Raw genomic sequence first — 22,582 nt, 5'->3', positions numbered from 1 at the left:
TGACCCCGAATAACTTGTTTTGCACACATGGGATCGATGGGGACTTTTAGGACGTTGCTTCTAATGGCCAACCCTAGCTCTCCACCAAAATTCAGCTTTGTGGGAATTTTTGCTATTTCCCCCTTATACGCATGTCTATTTTGACCGGACTAATTCCTTCTTCCATGATTTGAAAACTTTTCTATCATGATTGCGACATTTTGTAATATGGAATGTAAATGTAGGTCTATGTAAGAAAATCACAACAATAAAAAACCACTTATATGTTAGGCAGTAGTTCTAACCGCTATATTCATGTTAGTTTTCAAGTTTTTTTTTTTCGCAGATTGCCGAAATATGTATCCTGGAAATAAAATATAGACCAAAAATTGAATTTGAATATTTTTCCCACAAAAGTTCACTCGCTAAGAACTATCCGATTATTATCCAAAATTGTTGGCATCTTCCTTGACCAAAATTCTTACCTCGTGTAAAACTTTGACATTATTACACTATAACTGCGAATTCTAGCTTGGTTATGGTTACTATACACACAATTAAAACTGTCGAATTTCTGTATAACTAGGCTGTAACTCTGTTATCTGAGCACGTACATCAAAATAATTGGCATCTATCGAATGGTCGTGAGATCGTCTTTTAAAAATAACTCACGGAATGTGTCTACCAGGAATAAAGATGAAATATATATTTTTAAATTTTTCCAATTTTCAGACAAAAGTTTCGGTCCATTTTACCCGCTAAAAACTATATGATCATCATGTAAAATTGCAAGCTTCTTTTCTGTTATAAACTCACACCTTATTTAAAATTTCGCGCTGATCGGACTATAATTACAACCTACAGAGCAGATTCAAATTCGGATAAAAATTTTGTTTTTGGTGCATTTCACCCCTATCATGATCATCACCAATGAAAATAGCGATCTATTCTGATGTAAAACCGTGCTCCATACCAAATTTCGGGACGATCGGTCCATAATTGCGACCTGGAGTTTGATTACAATTTATAATGGACAGACGGACACACATCGCTATATCGCTTTATCTCGTCGATATATGACAAATGGTATATAACATTGGGGGTCTACGACGAATATTTAGCTGTGTTACATGAATTTTTAGCAAAACAAACTTATAATACCCTTCCCACCTTTTTGGAGTAGGGTATAATAAATCAGATTTTTGAATTTTTTATCAAATGGTTAAAATTTTTTCTGTGTATCATGACTAGAGATTGTGACGTGGGTCACTGTCGTGTCCATGGTTTTATTCTCTACAGTCAGCATTTTATCCAGGCTGTTGTTTATATGGTGCAGTTCCAAAGTATGGACCCTGAACAATATGTGTGCGGCTATTTGTTCGACTGGGAACCTATACTGTTTTAGTACGGCTCAAGGTTGTTCCACCACATCGCTTGTTCTCACATACTGGGTAGATGTTTTGCACGGTGTTATGAGCTATAACTACTCTGGTTAGTCGTGGAAGCTGACGCTCCTCAGCTGCGATAGATGTGGCATGTACTCCGATCACCGCATTCGCGCGATAATTGTTTATGGCATCTGCGACTGCATCTGTGTGAATGCTATTCTTGTAACCGGACATGTATGGATGGTGGTGGTCCCAATGTCATGACAGTGGCATTGACTACGTAATGCAGGCTATGTGAAAATGCAGAATCTTAATGCAGATCGCTTAACATTTAATATGTTTTTAATGTGAAACAAAGGCATTTTGTCAATAATCAAATTACGTCCAAGTAGGAGTTCCATAGTGATCAAACATGTATCCGAAAAAGAATCCCTAATTCTACGTATAACTTTACAAAATGTCGAATGCCGCCATAAATAGCGGAAAATGCATTTATAACCACTAGCCCTGTATGTGAATTTTAATTTAATTTATACATAAGCAAATATATTTACAATGTACAAACGTATGTATGAACACATACATATATTACACACATCGCCAACTTACCTAAATGTGTCCATATGAAACTCTCAAATTGTGCTGACCATCGATGTAAACCATTTATGCTGACCCTTAGAATTTGCTTCGTTTGTTGTGGCGGCGTTTGATGTTGTTTTTGCGACAGAGACTGTTGCTGCTGCGATTGCTGATGGACGGAGGATAAGGGTAATGATGTTTCTATTGAATAACTATGACGACTATTTAATGCATCTAAGGGTTCGGGTTGCTGATGTTGATGGTTTGGTTGCTGATCCACTGTGATTAATTCACCAAAAATAATTAAATCAGTCGGCAACATTTTTAATAAATTTTCATCGAAACACGATAATGGTTCTATGGTTGCATTTAATTGTCTGCAAAATAGAAAACGTGTGGAAACAAAGACCTAATTAAATTTGTTGTAACAAAGTTTCGTTGTTTTTGTTTTAAATTTGAAACATGTTTAATTATTGTAATGGATGTTTACACATCATTGGTTTAGAACAACTAAACAAATGAAAATAAAAAAGCAAATATCTATTTGTATGTATAGGGATGTACATTAGGGATATCACAAAAATATGTGTGGAATATTGGTAAAGCTAAACAACTGTCAATTGTTACGACCATGTTCGTAACATTTGTGGTTCAGAATAGTTTTTTTCTTGATCAAAATTCTGTAGTTTTTGAACGGATAGATATATTTTCTTTTTTTGTTGGACAGGTAACATAATTCGCTTCCGATGAATCATAAACGATCAAATTAGGTTTAGCAGATGCTGACGAATTCAAGGTAAAAATTAAACTTTTTTAAAGATTTATGATTTTCTTGGGTTTATTTGTGTGGTTTTTTAAGGTTGTACACCTATGTTATGTAAATAAAAATTCAATTTTATTTCATAAACTAGGGGACCCGGTCCACGTTGCTGGCCCCTGAAACAGTTTTATGTTACCTTAAGTCAGCAATTGTAGTTTTCTTGCATCGCTAATTAGTCGGGATCTGCAAGTGACTATAAATAAAAAATCATCAGATTTATTTGTGTCGATATGCAATTTTAACATACCGCCAAAAAGCTGATGACTTGAGGCATGCATTTTTTTCATCTGCTGGAATAGTATAATTGGAAGTGTTTGTCTGAAATCTAAAGGTGAATTGCTTCTTAAATTATTTTGTGTCATTGTAAATTCGTTCCAGGTGATAACTTATATTTAATATTGCATATGTGACCTTCATTCACATGAATGTTCAGTGGCTTAAGTGCCAACTGTGTCGTCCTTCCACCTTCTTATAATGTACATCTTATATACCAGATGATATGTTGCCTTCTAATTTAAATACTTGCTTTCCAATAAGACCAAAGCTTCGCTATGCATAACACCTGGTATTTCCATTGATTTGCAACATATTTAAGAAAGTGGGAGTGGTCGGGTCTTATGGTTTGTAAACTTTACATATATAGCACATCTACAAAATAGGACGCAGCACAGTGCAAAATATGAGCACGTTAGCGGAACTTTACTAATAACTTTTAAAGGAAAAGGTGTAGATTCCCAAATTTTTGCACAAATGTTTCTTATATTAGTGCACAGTGTGGGGCTCAAATTGGGCCATATAGACCCGCGGTTTCCTGTAGCGCTCATGTAACGGTGGCTGCCGTTTTTACGTTTTACATTCATTTTTCAATCGATTTTGATGCAAATTGGTATATTGAGTTTTCAGCGGATAGAAAACTTATGTACAAAATATTTTCAATATAGGTTCGCGTTTTGGAATAGCCCCCACATGCCGGGTTCCCTCATATTGGGTATTTTAAAGGTTAAAGACAAAAATTGCAGCCGATTTTGATGCAAATGTAAATTTTAAGATGTTAGCGATGAAAAAACCTTCTCACACAAAAGCTGTCAACATAGGTCCACTTCTGGGTGAAGCCCCACTACCCTACACATCTATTAAGGAGTAAAATGTCAATATTTTTTGTTTCCATTTGTATCTATAATGTTTATTGGTCCATTCAGCAGGTCTGTACCATTAATTGTGTTAATAATGTCTTTCAGATCAAGTTCAGGTCTGCACTGCATTACAATTTTTAACGTATTTTTGTATTTGCACCGCAGCATCTAAAAATGTTGCACTATATGTAAATCACCAACATTTAGAGGTCAAAATTATGAAAAATTGCGAGAGGTTTCTTAATTTTACAGAAATTATCATTGTTAGAATTAGTGAGTCCATTTCTTCAAAACACAGTCAACAATGGCGTTCATTGTCGCGTTTACCTTCCACTTTTGGAAAATGCAACTGAATGAAATTCCCGAAGTCTTTTTAGAAAATCTTGAATATCTCCAAAGACCGATACCACAGCAGTTTTAAAGCTTTGCGAACAGAGGAGAATCCAATTTTTCAGATTATATATATCTTAACACGTGAATGTACGGAACTCACTTTTGAATTGTCCACGGAAAATAAAAAATTATAATTTTGAAAACTTCAAAAAATCACTTCTTTCCGACTAAAATTGTACGAAAACAATAAGGGTTTTTTGCATTGTTTTAAAGTGTAAAATATCATAATTGTTTTGTAAAATATTAAGAAAAATAAATTGTGGCATACTGACTTACCATTTGTTCGCGCCACTCAATTTTTTTTTAATGAATCAAAAATACATTTCTTACAAAAAAAAAAATTATTAAACAAGAGTGCAAATTTAAGTGCATTTTTTAGTCGTTTGGTGGAGTAAATCGGCGAACTGAGTATGGACCATTTGCAGTGGAGTACTTAGCTAACGAATTCAATAAAAGTTTAATTAATTTCATGTACTTTGAAAATCCCTTAAAGTTCCACTAAACTTCCCAAATTTCGCACTGTGCGCAGGGTATAACCCGCACCTCCGAAATTTAAACAAAAAATTATAGCCTTTAGGAATCAAAGGGCCATCCCTGTACATCATCTGAAAATTACATGGAAATCGGTTTAGAAGTTTTGAAGATATAACATATTTAAAAAAGTGGGCGTAGTCGGCCTCCATTGTCTATCGAATTAATTTTCAAACCCCGGTCCGATTAAATTCCACAAGATATATCACTCATTTTCACCAGGCACCAAGGGATATATGCAGTCTATTTTCACCGGTACATTCCCTGAAATTTGTAGGAAAATCGGCTCAGAAGTTTCAGAGATATAACATTTTAAAAAAATTTAGAGTGGTCGGGTTTAAAGGTCCGAAAATAAGTCCCTAGGGTCGGAGACACAGCCCCAATTGCCTTAACTTTAACTTTCTCAAAATAGCGTTTTTTAAAAATACTGCATTGGGGAGGTACTCCGCAGAGCAGGGTGATTCGGAGGGTGGAAGTTCGGAGCGGGGTGATTCGGAGGGTGGAAGTTCGGAGCAGGGTGGATCGGAGGCTGGAAGTTCGGAGCAGGGTGGTTTGGAGCAGAGTTGTTCGGAAGGTAAAAGTTCGAAGCGGGGTGGAAGTTCGAAGCGGGATGGATGTTCGGAGCAGGGTGGTTCGGAGGGTGAATGTTTTGAAATAGGGTGAATCGGTGGGTGGAAATTCAGAGCAGGGTGGTTCGGAGCAGAGTGGTTCGGAGGGTAGAAGTTCGGAGCGTGGTGAATCGGAGGGTGGAAGTTTGGAGCACGGTGGATCGGAGGGTGGAAGTTCGGAGCAGGGTGTTCGGTCTGAGTGGTTCGATAGGTAGAAGTTCGGAGCGGGGTGAATTGGAGGTTGGAACTTCGGAGCAAGGTGGTTCAGAAGGTGGAAGTTCGGAGAGTAGATGTTCGGAGGTGGTTCGGAGGGTGGAAGTTCGAAGCAGAGTGAATGGGAGGGTGGAAGTTCGCAGCGGTGTAGATCGGAAGTTGGAAGTTCGGGGCGGGTGGTTCGGAGGGTGCAAGTCCGCAGCAGGGTGGTTATGAGCGCGGTGGATCAAAGGGTAAGAGTTCCGAAGAATTAATTCAATCATTCATTTCAGTTTAGCTCAGATAGCGTTTTTATTAAATCAGACATAGAGGAGTGGGCGTGTTAAAATAGGGTTTATATAAAAGTAGGGCATGGGGGAGGTACCCCGCCCCCACCGAATTTCAAAAAAATGCATAGCCTATTTTCACCACGGGTGTTTCCTGTATATTCTCTGCAATTTTCAGGAAAATCGGTTCAGTAGTTTTGGATATATAAAAAGTAGGGCATGGGGGAGTTACCACGCCCCCTCCGAAATTCAAAAAAAAATATATAGCCTATTTTCACCACGGGTGTTTCCTGTACATTCTCTGAAATTTTCAAGAAAATCGGTTCAGCCGTTTTTGAGTCAATACGGAACATACAAACAAACATACTAACATACACACATTGTCTTTTATATATTAGACTAGCCGACCCGGTCCGCGTTGCTGGCCCTTGAAACAGTTTTATGTTATATTTATGTTTTAGTTTAACATACCGCCAAAGAACTGATGACTTAAGGTATGCATTTATTTCATCTGCTGGAGTACAATAACTGGAAGTGTTTGTCTGAAAACTAAACGCGGATTGCTTCTTAAATCGCCCAAGAATCGATCTAAAGTTTCTAGGGAAATTTTATGTGCAATCGTTCATGCGTTTCAAATGATAACTTCTATTTAATATTGCATGTGTGCCCTTCATTCAAATGAATATCCAGCGGCAACTTAAGGGTCCACTGTATCGTCCTTCCACCTTCTTATAATGTATGTTAAATACCTGAGCTATCGATATGTAGTCTTCTAATTTAATACTTGATTTCCAATAAGACCAAAGCTTCGTTATGCTGGTATTTCCATTAATTTACAACATATTGAAAAAAGTGGGCGTGGTCGGGTCTTAAGAACACAAATAAGTGCCTCGGTTCCGAGACACAACCATCATTGTCTATCGAATTAATTTTTAAACGCCGCTCTGCCGAAATTCAACAAAATATATAGTTTATTTTCACCAGGGAACATCCCTGTACATCATCTGAAAAATACATGAAAATCGGTACAGAAATTTTAAAGATATAACATATTTAAAAAATTCATGTCGGGCATTTAGGTCCCAAATAAGGACTTAAAGTGATTTTTCGAAAATATATAAATATATAACCTTTTTCACCACGGGTCCTCCCTGTACATTCTCTGAAATTTTCAGGAAAATCGGTTCAGTAGTTTTGATGGTTCGGAAGGCGGAAGTTCGGAGGCTGAAAATTCGGAGCAGAGTGGTTCGGAAGGTGGAAGTTCGGAGCGGGGTAGGTGGGACGGTGGAAGTTCGGAGCGGGTTGGTTCGGAGGATAGAAGTTCGGAGCAGGGTGGTTCGGTGGGTGAAAGTTTGAAGCAGAGTGGTTCGGAAGGTGCAAGTTCGGAGCGGGTAGATCGGAGGGTGGGAGTTCGGAGCGTGGTTTGGATGGTGAAAGTTCGGATGAATTAATTCAATCGTTCGTGCCAGTTTTGCTAAAATAGTTTTTTTAAAAAATTGGGCATAGCGGAGGTACCCCGCCCTTCGGAAATTCATACAATGAAATTTTCAGGAAAATCGGTTCAGTATTTTTGAAGAAATAAGGTATATAAAAAAGTGGGCGTGCTAAAAGTAGGGCGTAGGGGAGGTACCCGCCCCCTCCAAAATCCAACTAAATGTATAACCTATTTTCACCACGGGTTCTCTCCGTACATTCTATGAAATTTTCAGGAAAATCGGTTCAGTAGTTTTGGATAAATAACTTAATTAAAAAGTGGCCGTGCTAAAATAGAGTTTTTAAAAAAAAAAATATGGCATAGGATAGATACCCCGCCCTCTCCGAAATTCAAAAAAAACTTAAAAAGTGGTTTGGGGTTTGAAAGAATTAACTCAATCGTTCGTTTCAGTTTTGCTAAGATATCGTATTTAAAAAATGTGCCATGGCGGAGGTACCCCGCCCTCCGAAATTCAACAAATATGTTTTCACCACGGATCCTCCCTGTACATTCTCTGAAAATTTCGGGAAAATCGGTTCGCTAATTTTGGATATACAACATAGTTAAAAAGTGGGCTTGCTAAAGTAGGGTTTTTAAAAAAGTATAGCATGGGGGAGGTACCCCTCCCCCTCCGAAATTCAAAAAAAATATGTACCCTATTTTCACCACGGGTGATCCCTATACATTCTCTGAAATTTTCAAGAAAATCTGTTCAGACGTTTTGTAGTCTATACGGAACATACTAACATACACACATTAGCTGGGTTCCTTTACTTACCTGAGGTTACCATTTTAACCATTTGTTACCATTTTTAACCTGCAAAGTGTTCCTTAACCCCGAAAAGTGGCAAAACTGGAAGCAATTTTTAAGAGAGTGAGAGGGGAGAGAGACCGAAAATGGCTTTCTCTTCTACCACAGGCTACCAGCAAAATTTCTGCAGGTAGAAAATGGCAGAACTGATTTTTCGACTTTTGTTTGACGATTATTTCACAAAATGGACGAAAAACCGAAGAAAAAGTCGAACACTGACAACACTAAATTAAAAACTGTGAAATAAAAGACGAAAATTGGTTTTTTTTATGTTTTTTTTTCTGACATTGCTGCCGGATCTACCTTTTTCCGTTCCTTTACTTTTGTGGTAAAAATGTTCACGAGAGAGCAATTTTGACACTTTTCTCTTTTACCACTCTTACCATGAAAAAAGTAAAGGAACAAAGCTATTGTCTTTTATATATAAGAAGATAACGACGTTTCGTCAATTGTTGTTGATATCTTCAGGGAATGCGTAATAAATTGAATAAAATGTACATGAAGTTTTTTCATTAGTGCACAAAATTGAAATATTACAAACCCCTAACTTATATTAACGGCTACTTATAGAAATTCCTTGGTTTTTAAAAATTTTGTCAGTATTAAACTATAACTGTGGGTCACTGTACCGGTGCCACCGTGGTGCAATGGTATGCACACCCGCCTTGCACTCTAAAGGTCGTGGGTTCGATTCCCCGGCCAGTCAACATCAAACACTTTTCAACGGTGGCAAAATACCCCTCAGTAATGTTGGCGACATTTTCTGAGTATTTCAGCCTTGTACAACTTCTCTACAAGTGGTGTCTTAGACACGCCGTTCGGACTCGGCGATAAACAGTAGGTCCCATATCATTGAGCTAATATGAATCGGGGTGCACTCATTGATATGAGAGAAGTCTCCCCTGTCCCGCCTGGGATGTTTGTTGAACAATTATTATTATTATTATTCTGTTATCTGACCATCAACATAATTGACATCAATGGAAAGGTCGAGAGTTCCTCTTCCAAATATAACACATGTGAGTGGAATATGTCGTCCAGAAATAAAGACATAGTCATTAGTTTTGGTCCATTTAACCCGCTTAATATTATCTGATCATCATGCTAAACTGCAAATTTCTTCTTTGTCATAAACCCTAACCTTAGTCCATTCCACCCTTTAAATAAATACTTTACGATCATCACCAAAAACTAATCGTTTCTATTCTGGTCGGAACACGACCTCCATACAAAATTTCGTGATGAGACGGACGTACAGACGCACATTTCAAAATCGGGTTATCTCGTCGAGATATGAAGTTTGATGTACCACGATGAATATTTCGCAGTGTTACATGCATTTTTGGAAAAACAAACTTATAATACACTTTCCACTTTGTGGTGTAGATTATAACAAGTTAAGAAGCGTTTTATGTATGGTCAGTCTTATTATACGCTGCAGAAGTCTGGACCATTAAAGCTGCTGACATAAAAAGACTAGAAGCCTTCGAAATGTGGATTTATCGAAGAGTATTAAAAATACCTTGGACTGCACACGTCACAAATCTCGAAGTACTGACAAAAATGAACCAACGGAGAGAACTTGTATCTGTCATCAAAAAACGAAAAACGGCACACTTAGGACACATCATGCGACATGGAAAGTATAAGCTCCTGCAGGCAATAATTAAAATGACCATTGAAGGACGCCGTACCAGAGGCAGAAAAGAGATGACTTGGATAAAAAACATAGAAGACTGGACAAATATCAACAACACGGCTAATCTTCTCAGTATATCAAGAAATAGAAGCAGTTTTGAAAGAATTATCAATAATTTATAAATGTCATGAAAAAAATATCACATTTGTAATCTATGTAATTGCAATGAAATATGCTACAATTGTATGGTCGCTTATATTCGAATACCGAATTTGCAAATAAAGAAGAAGAAGAAGAAGCGTTTTATACCCTCAACCATTATATACAGTATAATATCGATACTCGAATAAAAGTTATGTTTTTTGTATTTTTTTTCTGTGAAGTTTAATAACAATGAATATATGTATATGCTATAAAAATTTAACTATTTAATTTAATAATAACCAGTTTTTTGAAAGCTGAAATATTTTCCAATATTTTCTTCTTTATGCCATAGCTACTCGAAAAATTATATATTATATTTATTCAATGTTTTTTTAAGGATATAAACTTCGTAGCCTATGTGTATACATTTCACAGACGTGAAATCGTCTTGTAAACATGAGCCTCTTACGACTCAGGATAGAACTTCAGAATTTTAATGCACTCATCACATTATGGTGAATATATATTTACAATTTCTATGAACCTCGACAAATGACTTCATCTCGTCGTTAAAACATAAAATAGACATTGATTTATATAAATGTTATAGTCTACAAATAAGACAAAACGGAATTTAAATCTATTGGTTGCATAGTTTCGCGAGTACAATACAACAATACCTCGACCTACATCTGATTTTTAATGTCAAAGAATACGATTTTTTTAATAATTTATTGAAATTCTATACATGGTCTCTACTCGTTTCCACGTTCAGCCTTAAATCCCAATAAAGTAAGATATAAATACCAAAGCTTTATAGTCCAGTCAAAATAGATATTGAAATAGCAAAAATTCGCACAAAGCTGAATTTTGATGGAGAGATAGGGTTTGCCATTAGAAGCAACGTCCTAAAATTCCCCATCGATCCCTTGTGTGCAAAACAGTTATTCGGGGTCAAAAAACAAATTTTAAAGGTTTTTAGGTTATCGGATTTATTTTTTGAAAACGGTTGATCTAATCGAAAAGTGACTAAAGTAAATATCCGGATCTGTCCCCCCAAAAAATATATGTTTCCTTGAAGAGCGAAATTACACCTATTTTTTAAAACAAATTCCAACAAAATCGGAGCGTGTTTAGTAGAGTTATTCCATGTTAAAGTAATTTTATGCAAAAATAGCTTATTTAACCCACATGTGTAATCGAAAGCCCAACGGGAACGACTCGAACGCAAATTCTCCGATTTTTTTGAAGTTTTGTCCGATGGTAGGGTTTGTTGCGCTGATTACCGAAACATATATTTTTCATGGGCGGCGGATCCGGAAATACCTAACACATAGTGTGTATATTTTCACCCGTTCGACCCAAAATGTATTTACGCGGCTAATTTTTAATTTGGCCTTTAGATCGCGATATCTCGAAAATGGTAAGTATTTTTTTTTTGAAAATCATAAAGACCATTCTTGTAGATAATTGTTAAATCTACAACTTTTACTCTAGTCGGCTTTTGCTAAGTCTTAACGTTTCTGAGAAAAATTAAAAAAAAAACTGAATAATGCCTCCAAAAATGACCTTTGACCCCGAATAACTTGTTTTGCAGACATGGGATCGATGGGTCTTATCATAGTCAGCCATCAATGGTTGAACGGTAGAAAAATCATTCGACAGATTCAGATTATTAATTCCGCATTGACTGCATAACTGAGTCAACAGTGGTTTGCTAAAAAGTGGAGATTTGGACTGAAAACTTTGAAAAACATAATTTTTCTGATTTATATTCCAATTGTTATTGCTAAGAACGAAAATGTTACTTAAATAAATAAGAATCTAATGCTCACGATAGAAAAAAACTGTTGATGTCCGGATTATCGATGTAAGAAAAATTTGTGGTGTCCGGATTACAGAGTCTACAATGTAAAAAATTCGAGACTATACTGTATTTTCAAATAAAATGGAATAATTAGTTTTCTTTCAGTTACGTGAGTACCAATGCCCACAATTTTAGGTGTGGAAGTTTTTGATAACTTCGGTTATCTGGAGACTTGAAAATACCTGAAATCGGGCGTTAAAGTTATATGGGGGCTTTACCCCCTTTGCGTATGTCCTATTTTTTTTTTTTTTTTTTTTTTGATATACAATTTTGCCCGAAAATGAAGAGAAAAATAGTAAAAAGTATCAGTCATCTATACTGAAGGAGATATACCTTCAGCCTCCGAGAAAAAAGAAGAAGCTTACACAATAATTATGCCGTTTATAAAATACTAGTGGACCCGGCGAACTTCGTCCCGCAATTACTTACTTACTTGATTCGGTTCAAATGTTGGGTATCAAAATATTTTGTCCAGATTTGATTTAAGTTCGAAGATGGGTCATATAGGTCCACTCCTTCAGGTACCTCCCCCACAAATGTTCAAAAAATTTCGCAAAACTAGTGCGCACTATAGCTCTTGAAGTGAGTAATCGATTTGGTCCATACTTTGTATATCGTAAACATTCTACAAGAGGCAGATGAGGTTCCAATGTGGTATCAATCGGCCCACTCCTTCGAGTACCTCCCACACAAAATTTCGGAAAAGTTCAGTTTAGGGCCATCTCTCGAATCACTGTGATTTTTGTTTTAGCAACTTGTATTCACTGCCCTCCACACGACGGTAAAATTTTCATTAGGGGCAAGTCCATACTTTCTGAGAAAATAGCCTGAAAGTTGCAAAAAAAAAAACCCCTATGACACCGTGTGAGGTGGTTGGAGCGCAAGATAATTCTAGAACGAATCTGCCGATTCGGCCCAAAATTTGGCCTTAGTAATATTTTGTCCAAACATAGTCTAAGTTTGAAGATAAGCCATATCGGTCCACTCCTTCATGTACCTCCCCCACAAAAGTTCAAAAATGTTCGGAAAATTTGTTCATACGGTAACTCTTAAAGGGAGTGGCCGAATTGGTCCATACTTTACACATCCTAATATATCTACTAGATATAGATCAGGATCAAATATAGACTATATTTTTCCACTCCATCCGGTACCTCCCACACAAAATTTCGGATAAGTTCACTTTAAGACCTGCCATCGAATCACTTTGATTTTTGTTGAAGCAACTTGCATTCGCTGCCTGAATTACGATGGTAAACATTTTTTCAGGGGCAAGTCCATAATTCTTGAGTAAACATCCCGAAGTGTGTAAAACCCTCATATGGCACCATATGTAGTGGCTGAAGATCCACTTCCATAATGGTCATTGTAGATCGATTATTTTCCCTAATCCTAATGAACATTTTTGTCGGTTCAAATTCCCAAAATTTATAAAAACCCCTAAATACATACGTTTTTTGGGAAAAAAATTGTTTCAATATATACTAGCTGAGGGTATATCTCTGTTGGCAAAGCCGACTGATACTTTTTTACTTGTTATTTCACAACTCATGTCGTTTGTTGTGTTTACGGCGGTGCCGAGGTAGACGAAGTCTTTTACATACATACATACATATGTTCCCACAACATCCCCGAAGGGACAATGGAGGCTTCTCTCATATCAATGAGTGCACGCCGATTCATATTGGCTCAATGATATGGGACCTACTTTTTATCGCCGAGTCCGAACGGCGTGTCTAAGACACCACTTGTAGAGAAGTTGTACAAGGCTGAAATACTCAGGAAATGTCGCCAGCATTACTGAGGGGACCGCCAAGCGGCTCATATTTATACGCCTTTTTAGCGGGTTCATCATCGCTCATTCTTATGATATGGCATAGCCAACGCAATCGTTGCATCTCAATACGTTTAACTATATTGATGTCTTTGTATAGCAGATACAGCTCGTGGTTCATGCGACATCGATATTCACCGTCAACGCAGATTGGTCCGTAGATCTTTCGAAGAATTTTTCTCTCAAACACACCAAGCACTGCCTTATCCGCTTGCGCAAGTACTCAGGCTTCGGAACCATACATCAGCACGGGTAGTATCAGTGTTTTGTAAAGCGTTATTTTTGTTTGACGACATGTGGCTTTGTTTTTAAACCGCTTATTTAAGCCAAGTAGCATCTGTTGCCCAATACAATTCTTCTTTTTATTTCACAACTGATGTCGTTTGTTGTGTTTACGGAGGTGCCGAGGTAGACGAAGTCTTTTACTACCTCAAAATTATAGGAACCAACTTCAACAGTTGGTCCGATCTCAATGGACGCATTGCGCGTCGACACCATCAACTTGGTCTTCCCGTCGTTTACCGCCAGACCCACTTTAGCAGATTCTCCTTTGATCTTCATAAAGTATCAATTACTTTTTTTACTGATCGTCCCATGATGTCTAAATCATCAGCATAAGCAAGTAACATGTGGCTATTGGTGTAGATTGTGCCACTCCTTTTGAAGTTTGTCTCTCGTATAACCTTTTCCAGCAGGATGTTAAACAGGTCACACGAAAGGCTGTCTCCTTGTCTGAAACCTCTTTTGGTACTGAATAGTTCGGAGGAGTTATTTCCTATATTAACTAAGGACCTAGTATCCGTTAAAGTCATCTTACAAAGCCGAATGAACTTTGCGGGGATACCAAATTCAGACATGGCTTGGAATACCTTTGGGCGTAGGGGGCTGTCGAAGGCAGCCTTATAATCAACAAAAAGTGGTAGTTGTCAATCTGCATCTCTTGGGTCTTCTCCAGGATTTGCCGCAGCGAAAATATCTGGTCAAGGGTGGACTTGGCAGGTCTAAAGCCGCATTGGTATGGTCCAATTGTTTCATTGGCCATAGGCTTTAGTCGTTCGCACAATATCCCTGACACTATCTTGTAGGCGATAGGGAGACAACTTATGCCCCTATAGTTAGAGCATACAGTCGTATCCCCTTTGAGGTGGACGGGACACAGGATGCTCAGGTTCCAATCGTCGGGTACTTGTTCTTCCTTGCAGATGGTGCTAACTAGCTGATGCATACACCTTATCAGCGTGTCGCCTTCGGGTTTTGAACAGCTCGGCTGGTAAGCCATCGGCTCCTGCTACCTGCTGATCTCAATAAGAGGATGTACCTGTTCCAAAGCTATCAGTTTGATATTTCATTCTTTGGTTGAACTTTCAGACTTCATTCTGACTCCTGTACATCTCGATTTTTTCACACTCCCGCTTTCCCGCTTTTCCATTTCTCTCTTTTTCCTGCGGAAAAGATGTTTCTCCTCTCCGATACCCCTCTCGGGTGCTTTGATTAAGCAATTGGACCAGTTCAGTGGGATATGCTGTGGCTATCTGTTGTGATGGCAGCTTACCGATGTCTAACTTTGGTGTTGTGTTTGTTCGTACTTTATTTGCTACGTTTAACCGCGTATGTACCTTTGCTGCAACAAGGTAGAGGTCCGAGTCTATGTTTGCTCCTCGGAACGAACGTACATTCAACATGCTCGATGAATGTCTCCCATCTATCACAACGTTATAAATTTGATTTCTTGTTTTCTGATCCGGAGACAGCAAGGTGCCCTTATAAATGTCGAGATGCTTAAATGTGGTGATGCCAGATGCTTTTTTGCCGCTTCAAAGTCTATCAGCCTCATACCGTTGTCAGATATTTCACTGCGGAGACCGAATTTCCCGACTGTTGGGCCAAAGATATTCTTCTTTCCAATTTTGGCATTAAAATTGCCCAGAACAATTTTAATGTCATGGGCAGGACACATGTTTCTTCTAAGCGCTCATAAAATATATCTTTGGTCTGTTCGTCCATGTCTTCGGTTGGAGCATGAGCGCAGATAAAGCTAATGTTGAAGAATTTTGCTTTTATCCGTATTGTAACAAGTCTTTCATTCACTGGAGTGAAGATGAAGACCAGATGTTTTATTTTCCGGCTAACTACATATCCAAACTCATGCTTTGTGTCATGACAACTTTAGGGGTTGTTGTGGCGCCTTTCCCAATCCATCGTATTTCCTGTATGGCAGTAATGTCGGCCTTGTACTTTTCAAGAACATCTGCCAATGCGTAAACTGCTCCTTCTCTATAAAGAGTGCGAACATTCCAGGTGCAGATTCGCAGATCATGGTCCTTAAAACGTTTGCGGGGGTCGTCAACTTTAGAGGGGATTGTTTTTCTTTTCTTTCGTTTTTTTTTCATAGTAGGCTGCTTTTTCTAGGGGAGGGTTACTAACTCGCCCAAAGTTAAAGTTCTTAAGGGTGAACGCCCGGCACATGCTAGCTCACTACCTTTAGCGGGTGTTAAAGGCAGCTCCCCAGGTGACATCCACTTGAGATGAAAGAGGGACCAAGATAGATCCTGAAATTTGCCATGTTAAAGCCAGAACCGTTGGCTGGTATCTTTCATCCCCTATGTCACCCGTGTCACTACCTTGCTGCAGTAAATTCGGCTTTGGGTCCACCTAAGTAAATAAGTTAGTCTCTCAAAACCTACTTAGGTAAAATAAGTACATCTCTTTTTCGTAATCACAGTTGCATTTCTTTAATCTTAAACTTTCAAAAATTCATCCTTAAAATGTGTTTCCATGCTTATTCACAAAAAAAGAAAAACAAATTTTCAAAATAATGATATTCAAGTTATTTTTTTTTCTCCACTTACCCATCAACTGCGGATTCTGACGATGAATACAACGTGTCACCATCATTGGCTGCATCAGCTGTATCAGCAGAATTGATACCACCACTGCCGCCTGCAGTGCCAAAAGCCCCACCGCTACCACCTGTATTTCGATTGTTGGCGGGAGTAACTGCGGCATTTGTTGCCGTTTTTAGAAGTGAAGCTCCTTTGTAAATGGTGTCCGGTGTTAATGTTATTAAAAGGGCATCACTATTCAAGGATGAGTAGGACAGAATGGCGTCACTTTTTGCTGTCATCATGTCAAGGGAATTTTGCTCGTTTGACTTTTGTCTGGCTATGCGCTCTTCTAGCAGACTTTGTGCATTCAACTGGGAGGCTGTATACGCTGCAGATGAATCCGACAATGGTGAAAATGATGAAGATGTTGATGATGACGATGATGAAGTCGCTTTGTATCTGGCAAATTGAATTTGTTCACTTTGCCAAGGTGATAATAAAACATCATCGTCATCACTGTGTCCGCCATGGAGATCTTCATCGTCATCATAATTGTTGTTGTTGGTGTTAATGTTGGTGGCAGTCGGACTAAATATGTGGGAACCCAAAGCTTTAAGTATTATGGGACTAGTCTTAATGAGTTCAACCAAACTTTTGTGTTCACAATCCAGGGCACTTTTTTCTTGAAACTTCTGTTGTTGTTGTTGTTTTTGATGATGATGTTGGTGTTCATATTCTGGCTGCAATTGTTGTGGAAGATTGTGATTCTGATGATGTTGATGGTATTGCTGCGACTGTTGTCTAGCTCTTAATCTAGTTATGGGTGTTGCCCCTATACCATGTCCTTCAAATAGCAGCAGTATTGTAACAAGTAGGCAGGTCAGGACATTCTTCAGACTTTTTGGTGACTGTTGGTGTTTTTGATTACTCATTCGTTGTTTGTGTTCAGAAAACATGGTTTTCTTCTTTTTGTCCTAATCATTGAAGCATTGAGCATGCAACTTTTCAGTTGTTCAGTTTATCGTCTTCTGTTTCTTCTTCTTCGTCCACTCTCGAGTATATTAACAAATCTAGGAGCAGCAATTAATTTTTGACGTTAGAACCACTTAAGATGGGACATTTCATGTTTGCTGAGCACTTGGGTTCATTTATCTCTCAGTTTTGCTGTTATTCGTGTGATTTAAGCTTTGTTTTGTTGTTGTTGTCGTTTTTCAGATAATGACTAGGACGATGATGACCTCTGTGTTATTTAAACATTAAAAGATTTGCTAAAATTATTGTTCTCCAGAGCATTGTTGGCAAAACATTTCATTGTTCGCCGTCACACATTTTTGTGTGTTAAGAGTCACGTAAGGACATAAAAATGGCATTTTATTGTATTTTTGTTTTTGTTGTGCTTTTGTTGTTCTCCCTTTGTTCTTGGCAACTATGATAGATGTACGTGTTGTTTGTTGTTAAGCTCCATGACTGACTGGATGTCTAAAAATTTTCGAAATAAAAAGAAATAAATTAATTAGAATAATTAAGCTGCATAAAGGCGATTACTAATGAGATTTAATTATGAAGGTCGCACATTATTAATGAAAGCTGAGAAAAAAAATCGAGAGAAATATTTCATAGTGTCAAGTACAGATATAAAGATGACAAATTGCAGAAATATATACAATTTCCAAGTATTTGTCATCAATATTTTATGTGTTCCCTTCGCTGACTAAAAGTAATGTCTTAAAGAACAAATGTAGAATTTTAAGGAGAGCAACAAAAATTGTTGGAATATTTTGGAATATTTGCCATACACGCAGAGAAAAAATATGATTCATGCCACCATATTTTGAAAGAAAAATATATATTATAGATATATGGTAAACTCTATCATATTTTAATAATACAATTTTTGAAATATTTTAAAATTATGTGGTAGCCGCCGAAACATGTTGTGGTTGCCTGTAATGAGTAGTCTTTTTATTGGAATTATACTGTACCTTTGTGATTAATTGCCCATTAAAAGATTTTTCAATATATTTTAAATAAAAGTTGTATTTATTTAAGAACACTTTGAATATAAATACGTGTAATATAGAATACACTTATAATTTATAACATTAAAAAACACTATGCAGTTCTCTCAGTTGTCTCTCCGTATGTTCCATACCTATACCGAACACATGTTTATGTTGGAGAACATTACGAAACAACAACAGATGTTTATGTTATACATACATTCTTTTTTGTTATTTCGATCACTTGCATACGATTTATATTAACTATTAATTACAAAATGAAATTATGCAGGAAATTTGCACGAAACATTCGAACTATTTCATTTTTTGTTTGGAATCTATTTTTACTAATTTTATACCATTCTTTTAAATGAAAATTAAACAAAATGCACAACCTTTTTACTCAGCGACAGAACAACTAATGAGAGAATATGTATTTGCTTTTGGCAGTGAACATCTGTTCCTAGTTTTTGACACTTCATATGTCAAAATGAGAAAGTTAAGCAGATTGTGGTTGGATTCACCATCAGATAATTATGAAAATATTACCATATATCAAGATTTTGTGATTTGTTGTTGTTTTATATGGTGAACAGAATCAAAATTGGCAATATACATTATCGCCTTTAAAATAATATGTGCTCCACAAAAATTATTTGGTGCAAGCCAAAATAAAATTTTGCCCACCACCATCGTTTTAGTTGCTGTGATAAAGCAAAGTTTAAGTCGCCCAACAAAACTTGTTTTGTTTTGAGTTATGCGCCTCCAACTATTTGAAATAAAGCGGTGTTGAAGTATAACATAAACATAGCTTTGCAAAATTGATTAAAACAATAATTTGACTATCGATGGTTTACCAGCTCTAAAGATAAGGGGTATTATGTCATTTTGCATTAGTACGTAGCATGCAAAAAGAATCGGGATAGACCCTTTCTCTCAACGAAAGGATGCTTCTGCAGACCCTTTCTCAAAAAAAGCGCACTTTTATAGACATTTGCTCGAAGAAAGAGTGTTCCTATAGACCCTTTCTCAAAGAAAGAAAGGGTCCTTCTATAGACCCTTTCTCAAAGAAAGGCTGGTTCTATAGACCCTTTCTCAAAGAAAAGGTGGTTCTATAGACCCTTTCTCAAAGAAAGGGTGGTTCTATAGACCCCTTCTCAAAGAAAGGGTGGTTCTATAGACCCTTTCTCAAATAAAGGGTGGTTCTATAGACCCTTTCTCGAAGAAAGGACCATAGACCCTTTCGTAAAGAAATGGTGGTTCTACAAACCCTTTCTCGAAGAAAGGGCGCTTCTGTAGACCATTTCTTTAAAAAAATTGTGCTTCTACAGATACTTAAACCACGTGTGATAAAAGGTATCTATATTAGAGTGGGGCGATTTGAACATCATCTCGGGCGCCTGGAGTTTCTGATTCTTGGGATTGTACTGAGCAAAAAAGTCAACTAGACCATATGTCTATGGTGAAAATCGAGCCCCCGGATTTTGACTTGAAGTTTTTTTTCAAGGATTTTTGCATATTTAGGCATCTAACAACCAAACCACTGAAATTTTCGATCCAACACAAAAACAACAATTGTAGCCAAGACAATAATAAAGAACTCTTTAGTATATCGCAAAAGCATTGGAAGGCTCCTTCAGGAAGTTATGCCCTCGAGAAGGTGCACATTTTTCGGAAAATATCGATAAATGACACTGTGCTACAAAATGGGACTCAAAGTCAGTGGATGGAAAATTCTTTTTGGAGATGAAAGCCCTTGGTTAGTGTAGTAAGAACCCAAAAGGAAATTTTCACCTTAGGTCAAGTTTCCGAGATATTGCGTGATTAATGATTCAATTTTGGCCCCTTAATATGTGAGAAAATAGCTTTATATCTCTCTAAAGCGTTATTGTAGCTTCATTTTGACATTACATATCTTCAGTAAAATTGGATGGTGAATATTTTTGTAGAATATTTCATCCCTCTAACTCAATTCCTTTCACATCCTTTTCGTCCTTTATTTCTTGAACCGTAGTGAAAGTACCACAAGACGAGATTTTACAGCATCCAAATATTCTACAAAAATGTTGTTCAGAAGATTTTAGGTACGGTTCTCATTGATGACCAATCGATATTTCCCCGATTTCATGGTCCTTTTTGACATTTACCCGGTTTTTGTTCAGAAAACTATGCTTTGTTTTTATACATATTCGTTATTGGTTTGTGGTGCTTCTGAAATAATTACCATAAATAGCTCTTGTAATGACGGACACGTTAATAACAAATTTGATTGGAGGATAGATCTGGTTATCTAAATTTTTGAACCGGATATTCTGATATTGAAACCGATTTTAACCGTATATGTATATCATTAGAAAGCTAATAAAATGGTGAATCAAATGACAACAAGTAGCTGATTATAACTTTGTTGGTTCCGAAGCTAGAACAAAAAAAACCGATAACTCAGAAGTTTGAACCACGTCAATAACCGTCCGTCCTTACCATTTTCATTTTTTCATAGCGCAAAATTTTAAAAATGTTCTATGTCTTATTATTGTTATGTTCCAAAACCTGCAAGAAGCTACTGTTTTTTACTACGATAGCATTTTTCCCTCTATGTTATCGGAAAAAATAGTATAAGTTAGTAGATTCTTGCAGTACTGAAACAGACCAATTATTTAGATTTATATCGTCAACCGAAAAGTCGACTAATCGATTTATTGAAAGACGACCTACGTATCCCTATTGTATACCCTAACGGTTAATGGGATTTTAATTGTTTATTATTTTATTGATTTTAGTTCATTTGACGAATTTTTGTTAGTTTATTGTAAACGATCGTAGCATCAAATAAACTGTGAATAAACAAACTTCTGAACCAACCAACAAACCAACAAACTTCGGAACCAACAAAGTTGTAATAAGCTACTTGTTGTCATTTGATCCACCATTTTATTAGCTTTCTAATGATATACATATACGGTTAAAATCGGTTTCAATATCAGAAATTCCGGTTCAAAAATTTACATAACCGGTTCTATCCTCCAATCAAATTTGTTATTAACGTGTCCGTCATTACAAGAGCTATTTATGGTAATTATTTCAGAAGCACCACAAACCAATAAAGAATATGCATAAAAACAAAGCATAGTTTTCTGAACAAAAACCGGGTAAATGTCAAAAAGGACCATGAAATCGGGGAAATATCGATTGGGCATCAATAAGAAACGTACCTAAAATCTTCTGAACAACATTTTTGTAGAATATTTGGATGCTGTAAAATCTCGTCTTGTGGTACTTTCACAAGAAATAAAGGACGAAAAGGACGTGAAAGGAATTGAGTTAGAGGGATGAAATATTCTACAAAAAGATTCACCATCCGATTTGACTGAAGATATGTAATGTCAAAATGAAGCTACAATAACGCTTTAGAGAGATATAAAGCTATTTTCTCACATATTAAGGGGCCAAAATTGAACCTTTAATCACGCAATATCTCGGAAACTTGACCTAAGGTGAAAATTTCCTTTTGGGTTCTTACTACACTAACCAAGGGCTTTTATCTCCAAAAAGAATTTTCCATCCACTGACTTTGAGTCCCATTTTGTAGCACAGTGTCATTTATCGATATTTTCCGAAAAATTTGCACCTTCTCGAGGCCATAACTTCCTGAAGGAGCGTTCCAATGCTATTGCGATATACTAAAGAGTTTTTTATTATTGTCTTGGCTACAATTGTTGTCTTTGTGTTGGATCGCAAATCTCAGTGGTTTGGTTGTTATATGCCAAAATATGCAAAAATCGTAGACATATGGTCTAGTTGACTTTTTTTGCTCAGTACAATCCCAAGAATCAGAAACTCCAGGCGCCCAATAACACTTTTTTCCTTCCATACAAATCGCCCCGGCCTAATCTATATACAGTCGAAATCGCTTATAACGTCGGTCAAGGGACCGGCCAAAATCGGACGCTATAAGCGATAGTCGTTATAAACGATATTTATAAAAGAGATAATATAATATTATGTATTGTGACATTTGGGTATAAATACGTTGTTTTATTAAGTAAATAAATAAAATTAATTCAATTTTTTACTTTTT

General features: G+C 36.9%; 1 protein-coding gene across 1 annotated transcript in view; it reads right to left on the bottom strand.

Moving 5' to 3' along the window:
• Positions 1 to 22,582, bottom strand: part of LOC141403803 (uncharacterized) — a 118,414-nt gene that overhangs the window by 56,552 nt on the left and 39,280 nt on the right. Inside the window, 2 exon segments of the mRNA XM_073986787.1 lie at positions 1,977 to 2,323; positions 16,529 to 17,983. Coding sequence (XP_073842888.1) covers positions 1,977 to 2,323; positions 16,529 to 17,460 — 1,279 coding nt within the window. The 5' untranslated portion in view covers positions 17,461 to 17,983.

The sequence above is a fragment of the Musca autumnalis genome, unplaced genomic scaffold (assembly GCF_047663935.1).
Source record: "Musca autumnalis isolate F117 unplaced genomic scaffold, ASM4766393v1 scaffold_1, whole genome shotgun sequence".
Lineage (NCBI taxonomy): Eukaryota > Metazoa > Arthropoda > Insecta > Diptera > Muscidae > Musca > Musca autumnalis.
Note: the sequence above shows the minus strand (reverse complement) of the source record. Positions and strands in the feature narration are given on the sequence as shown.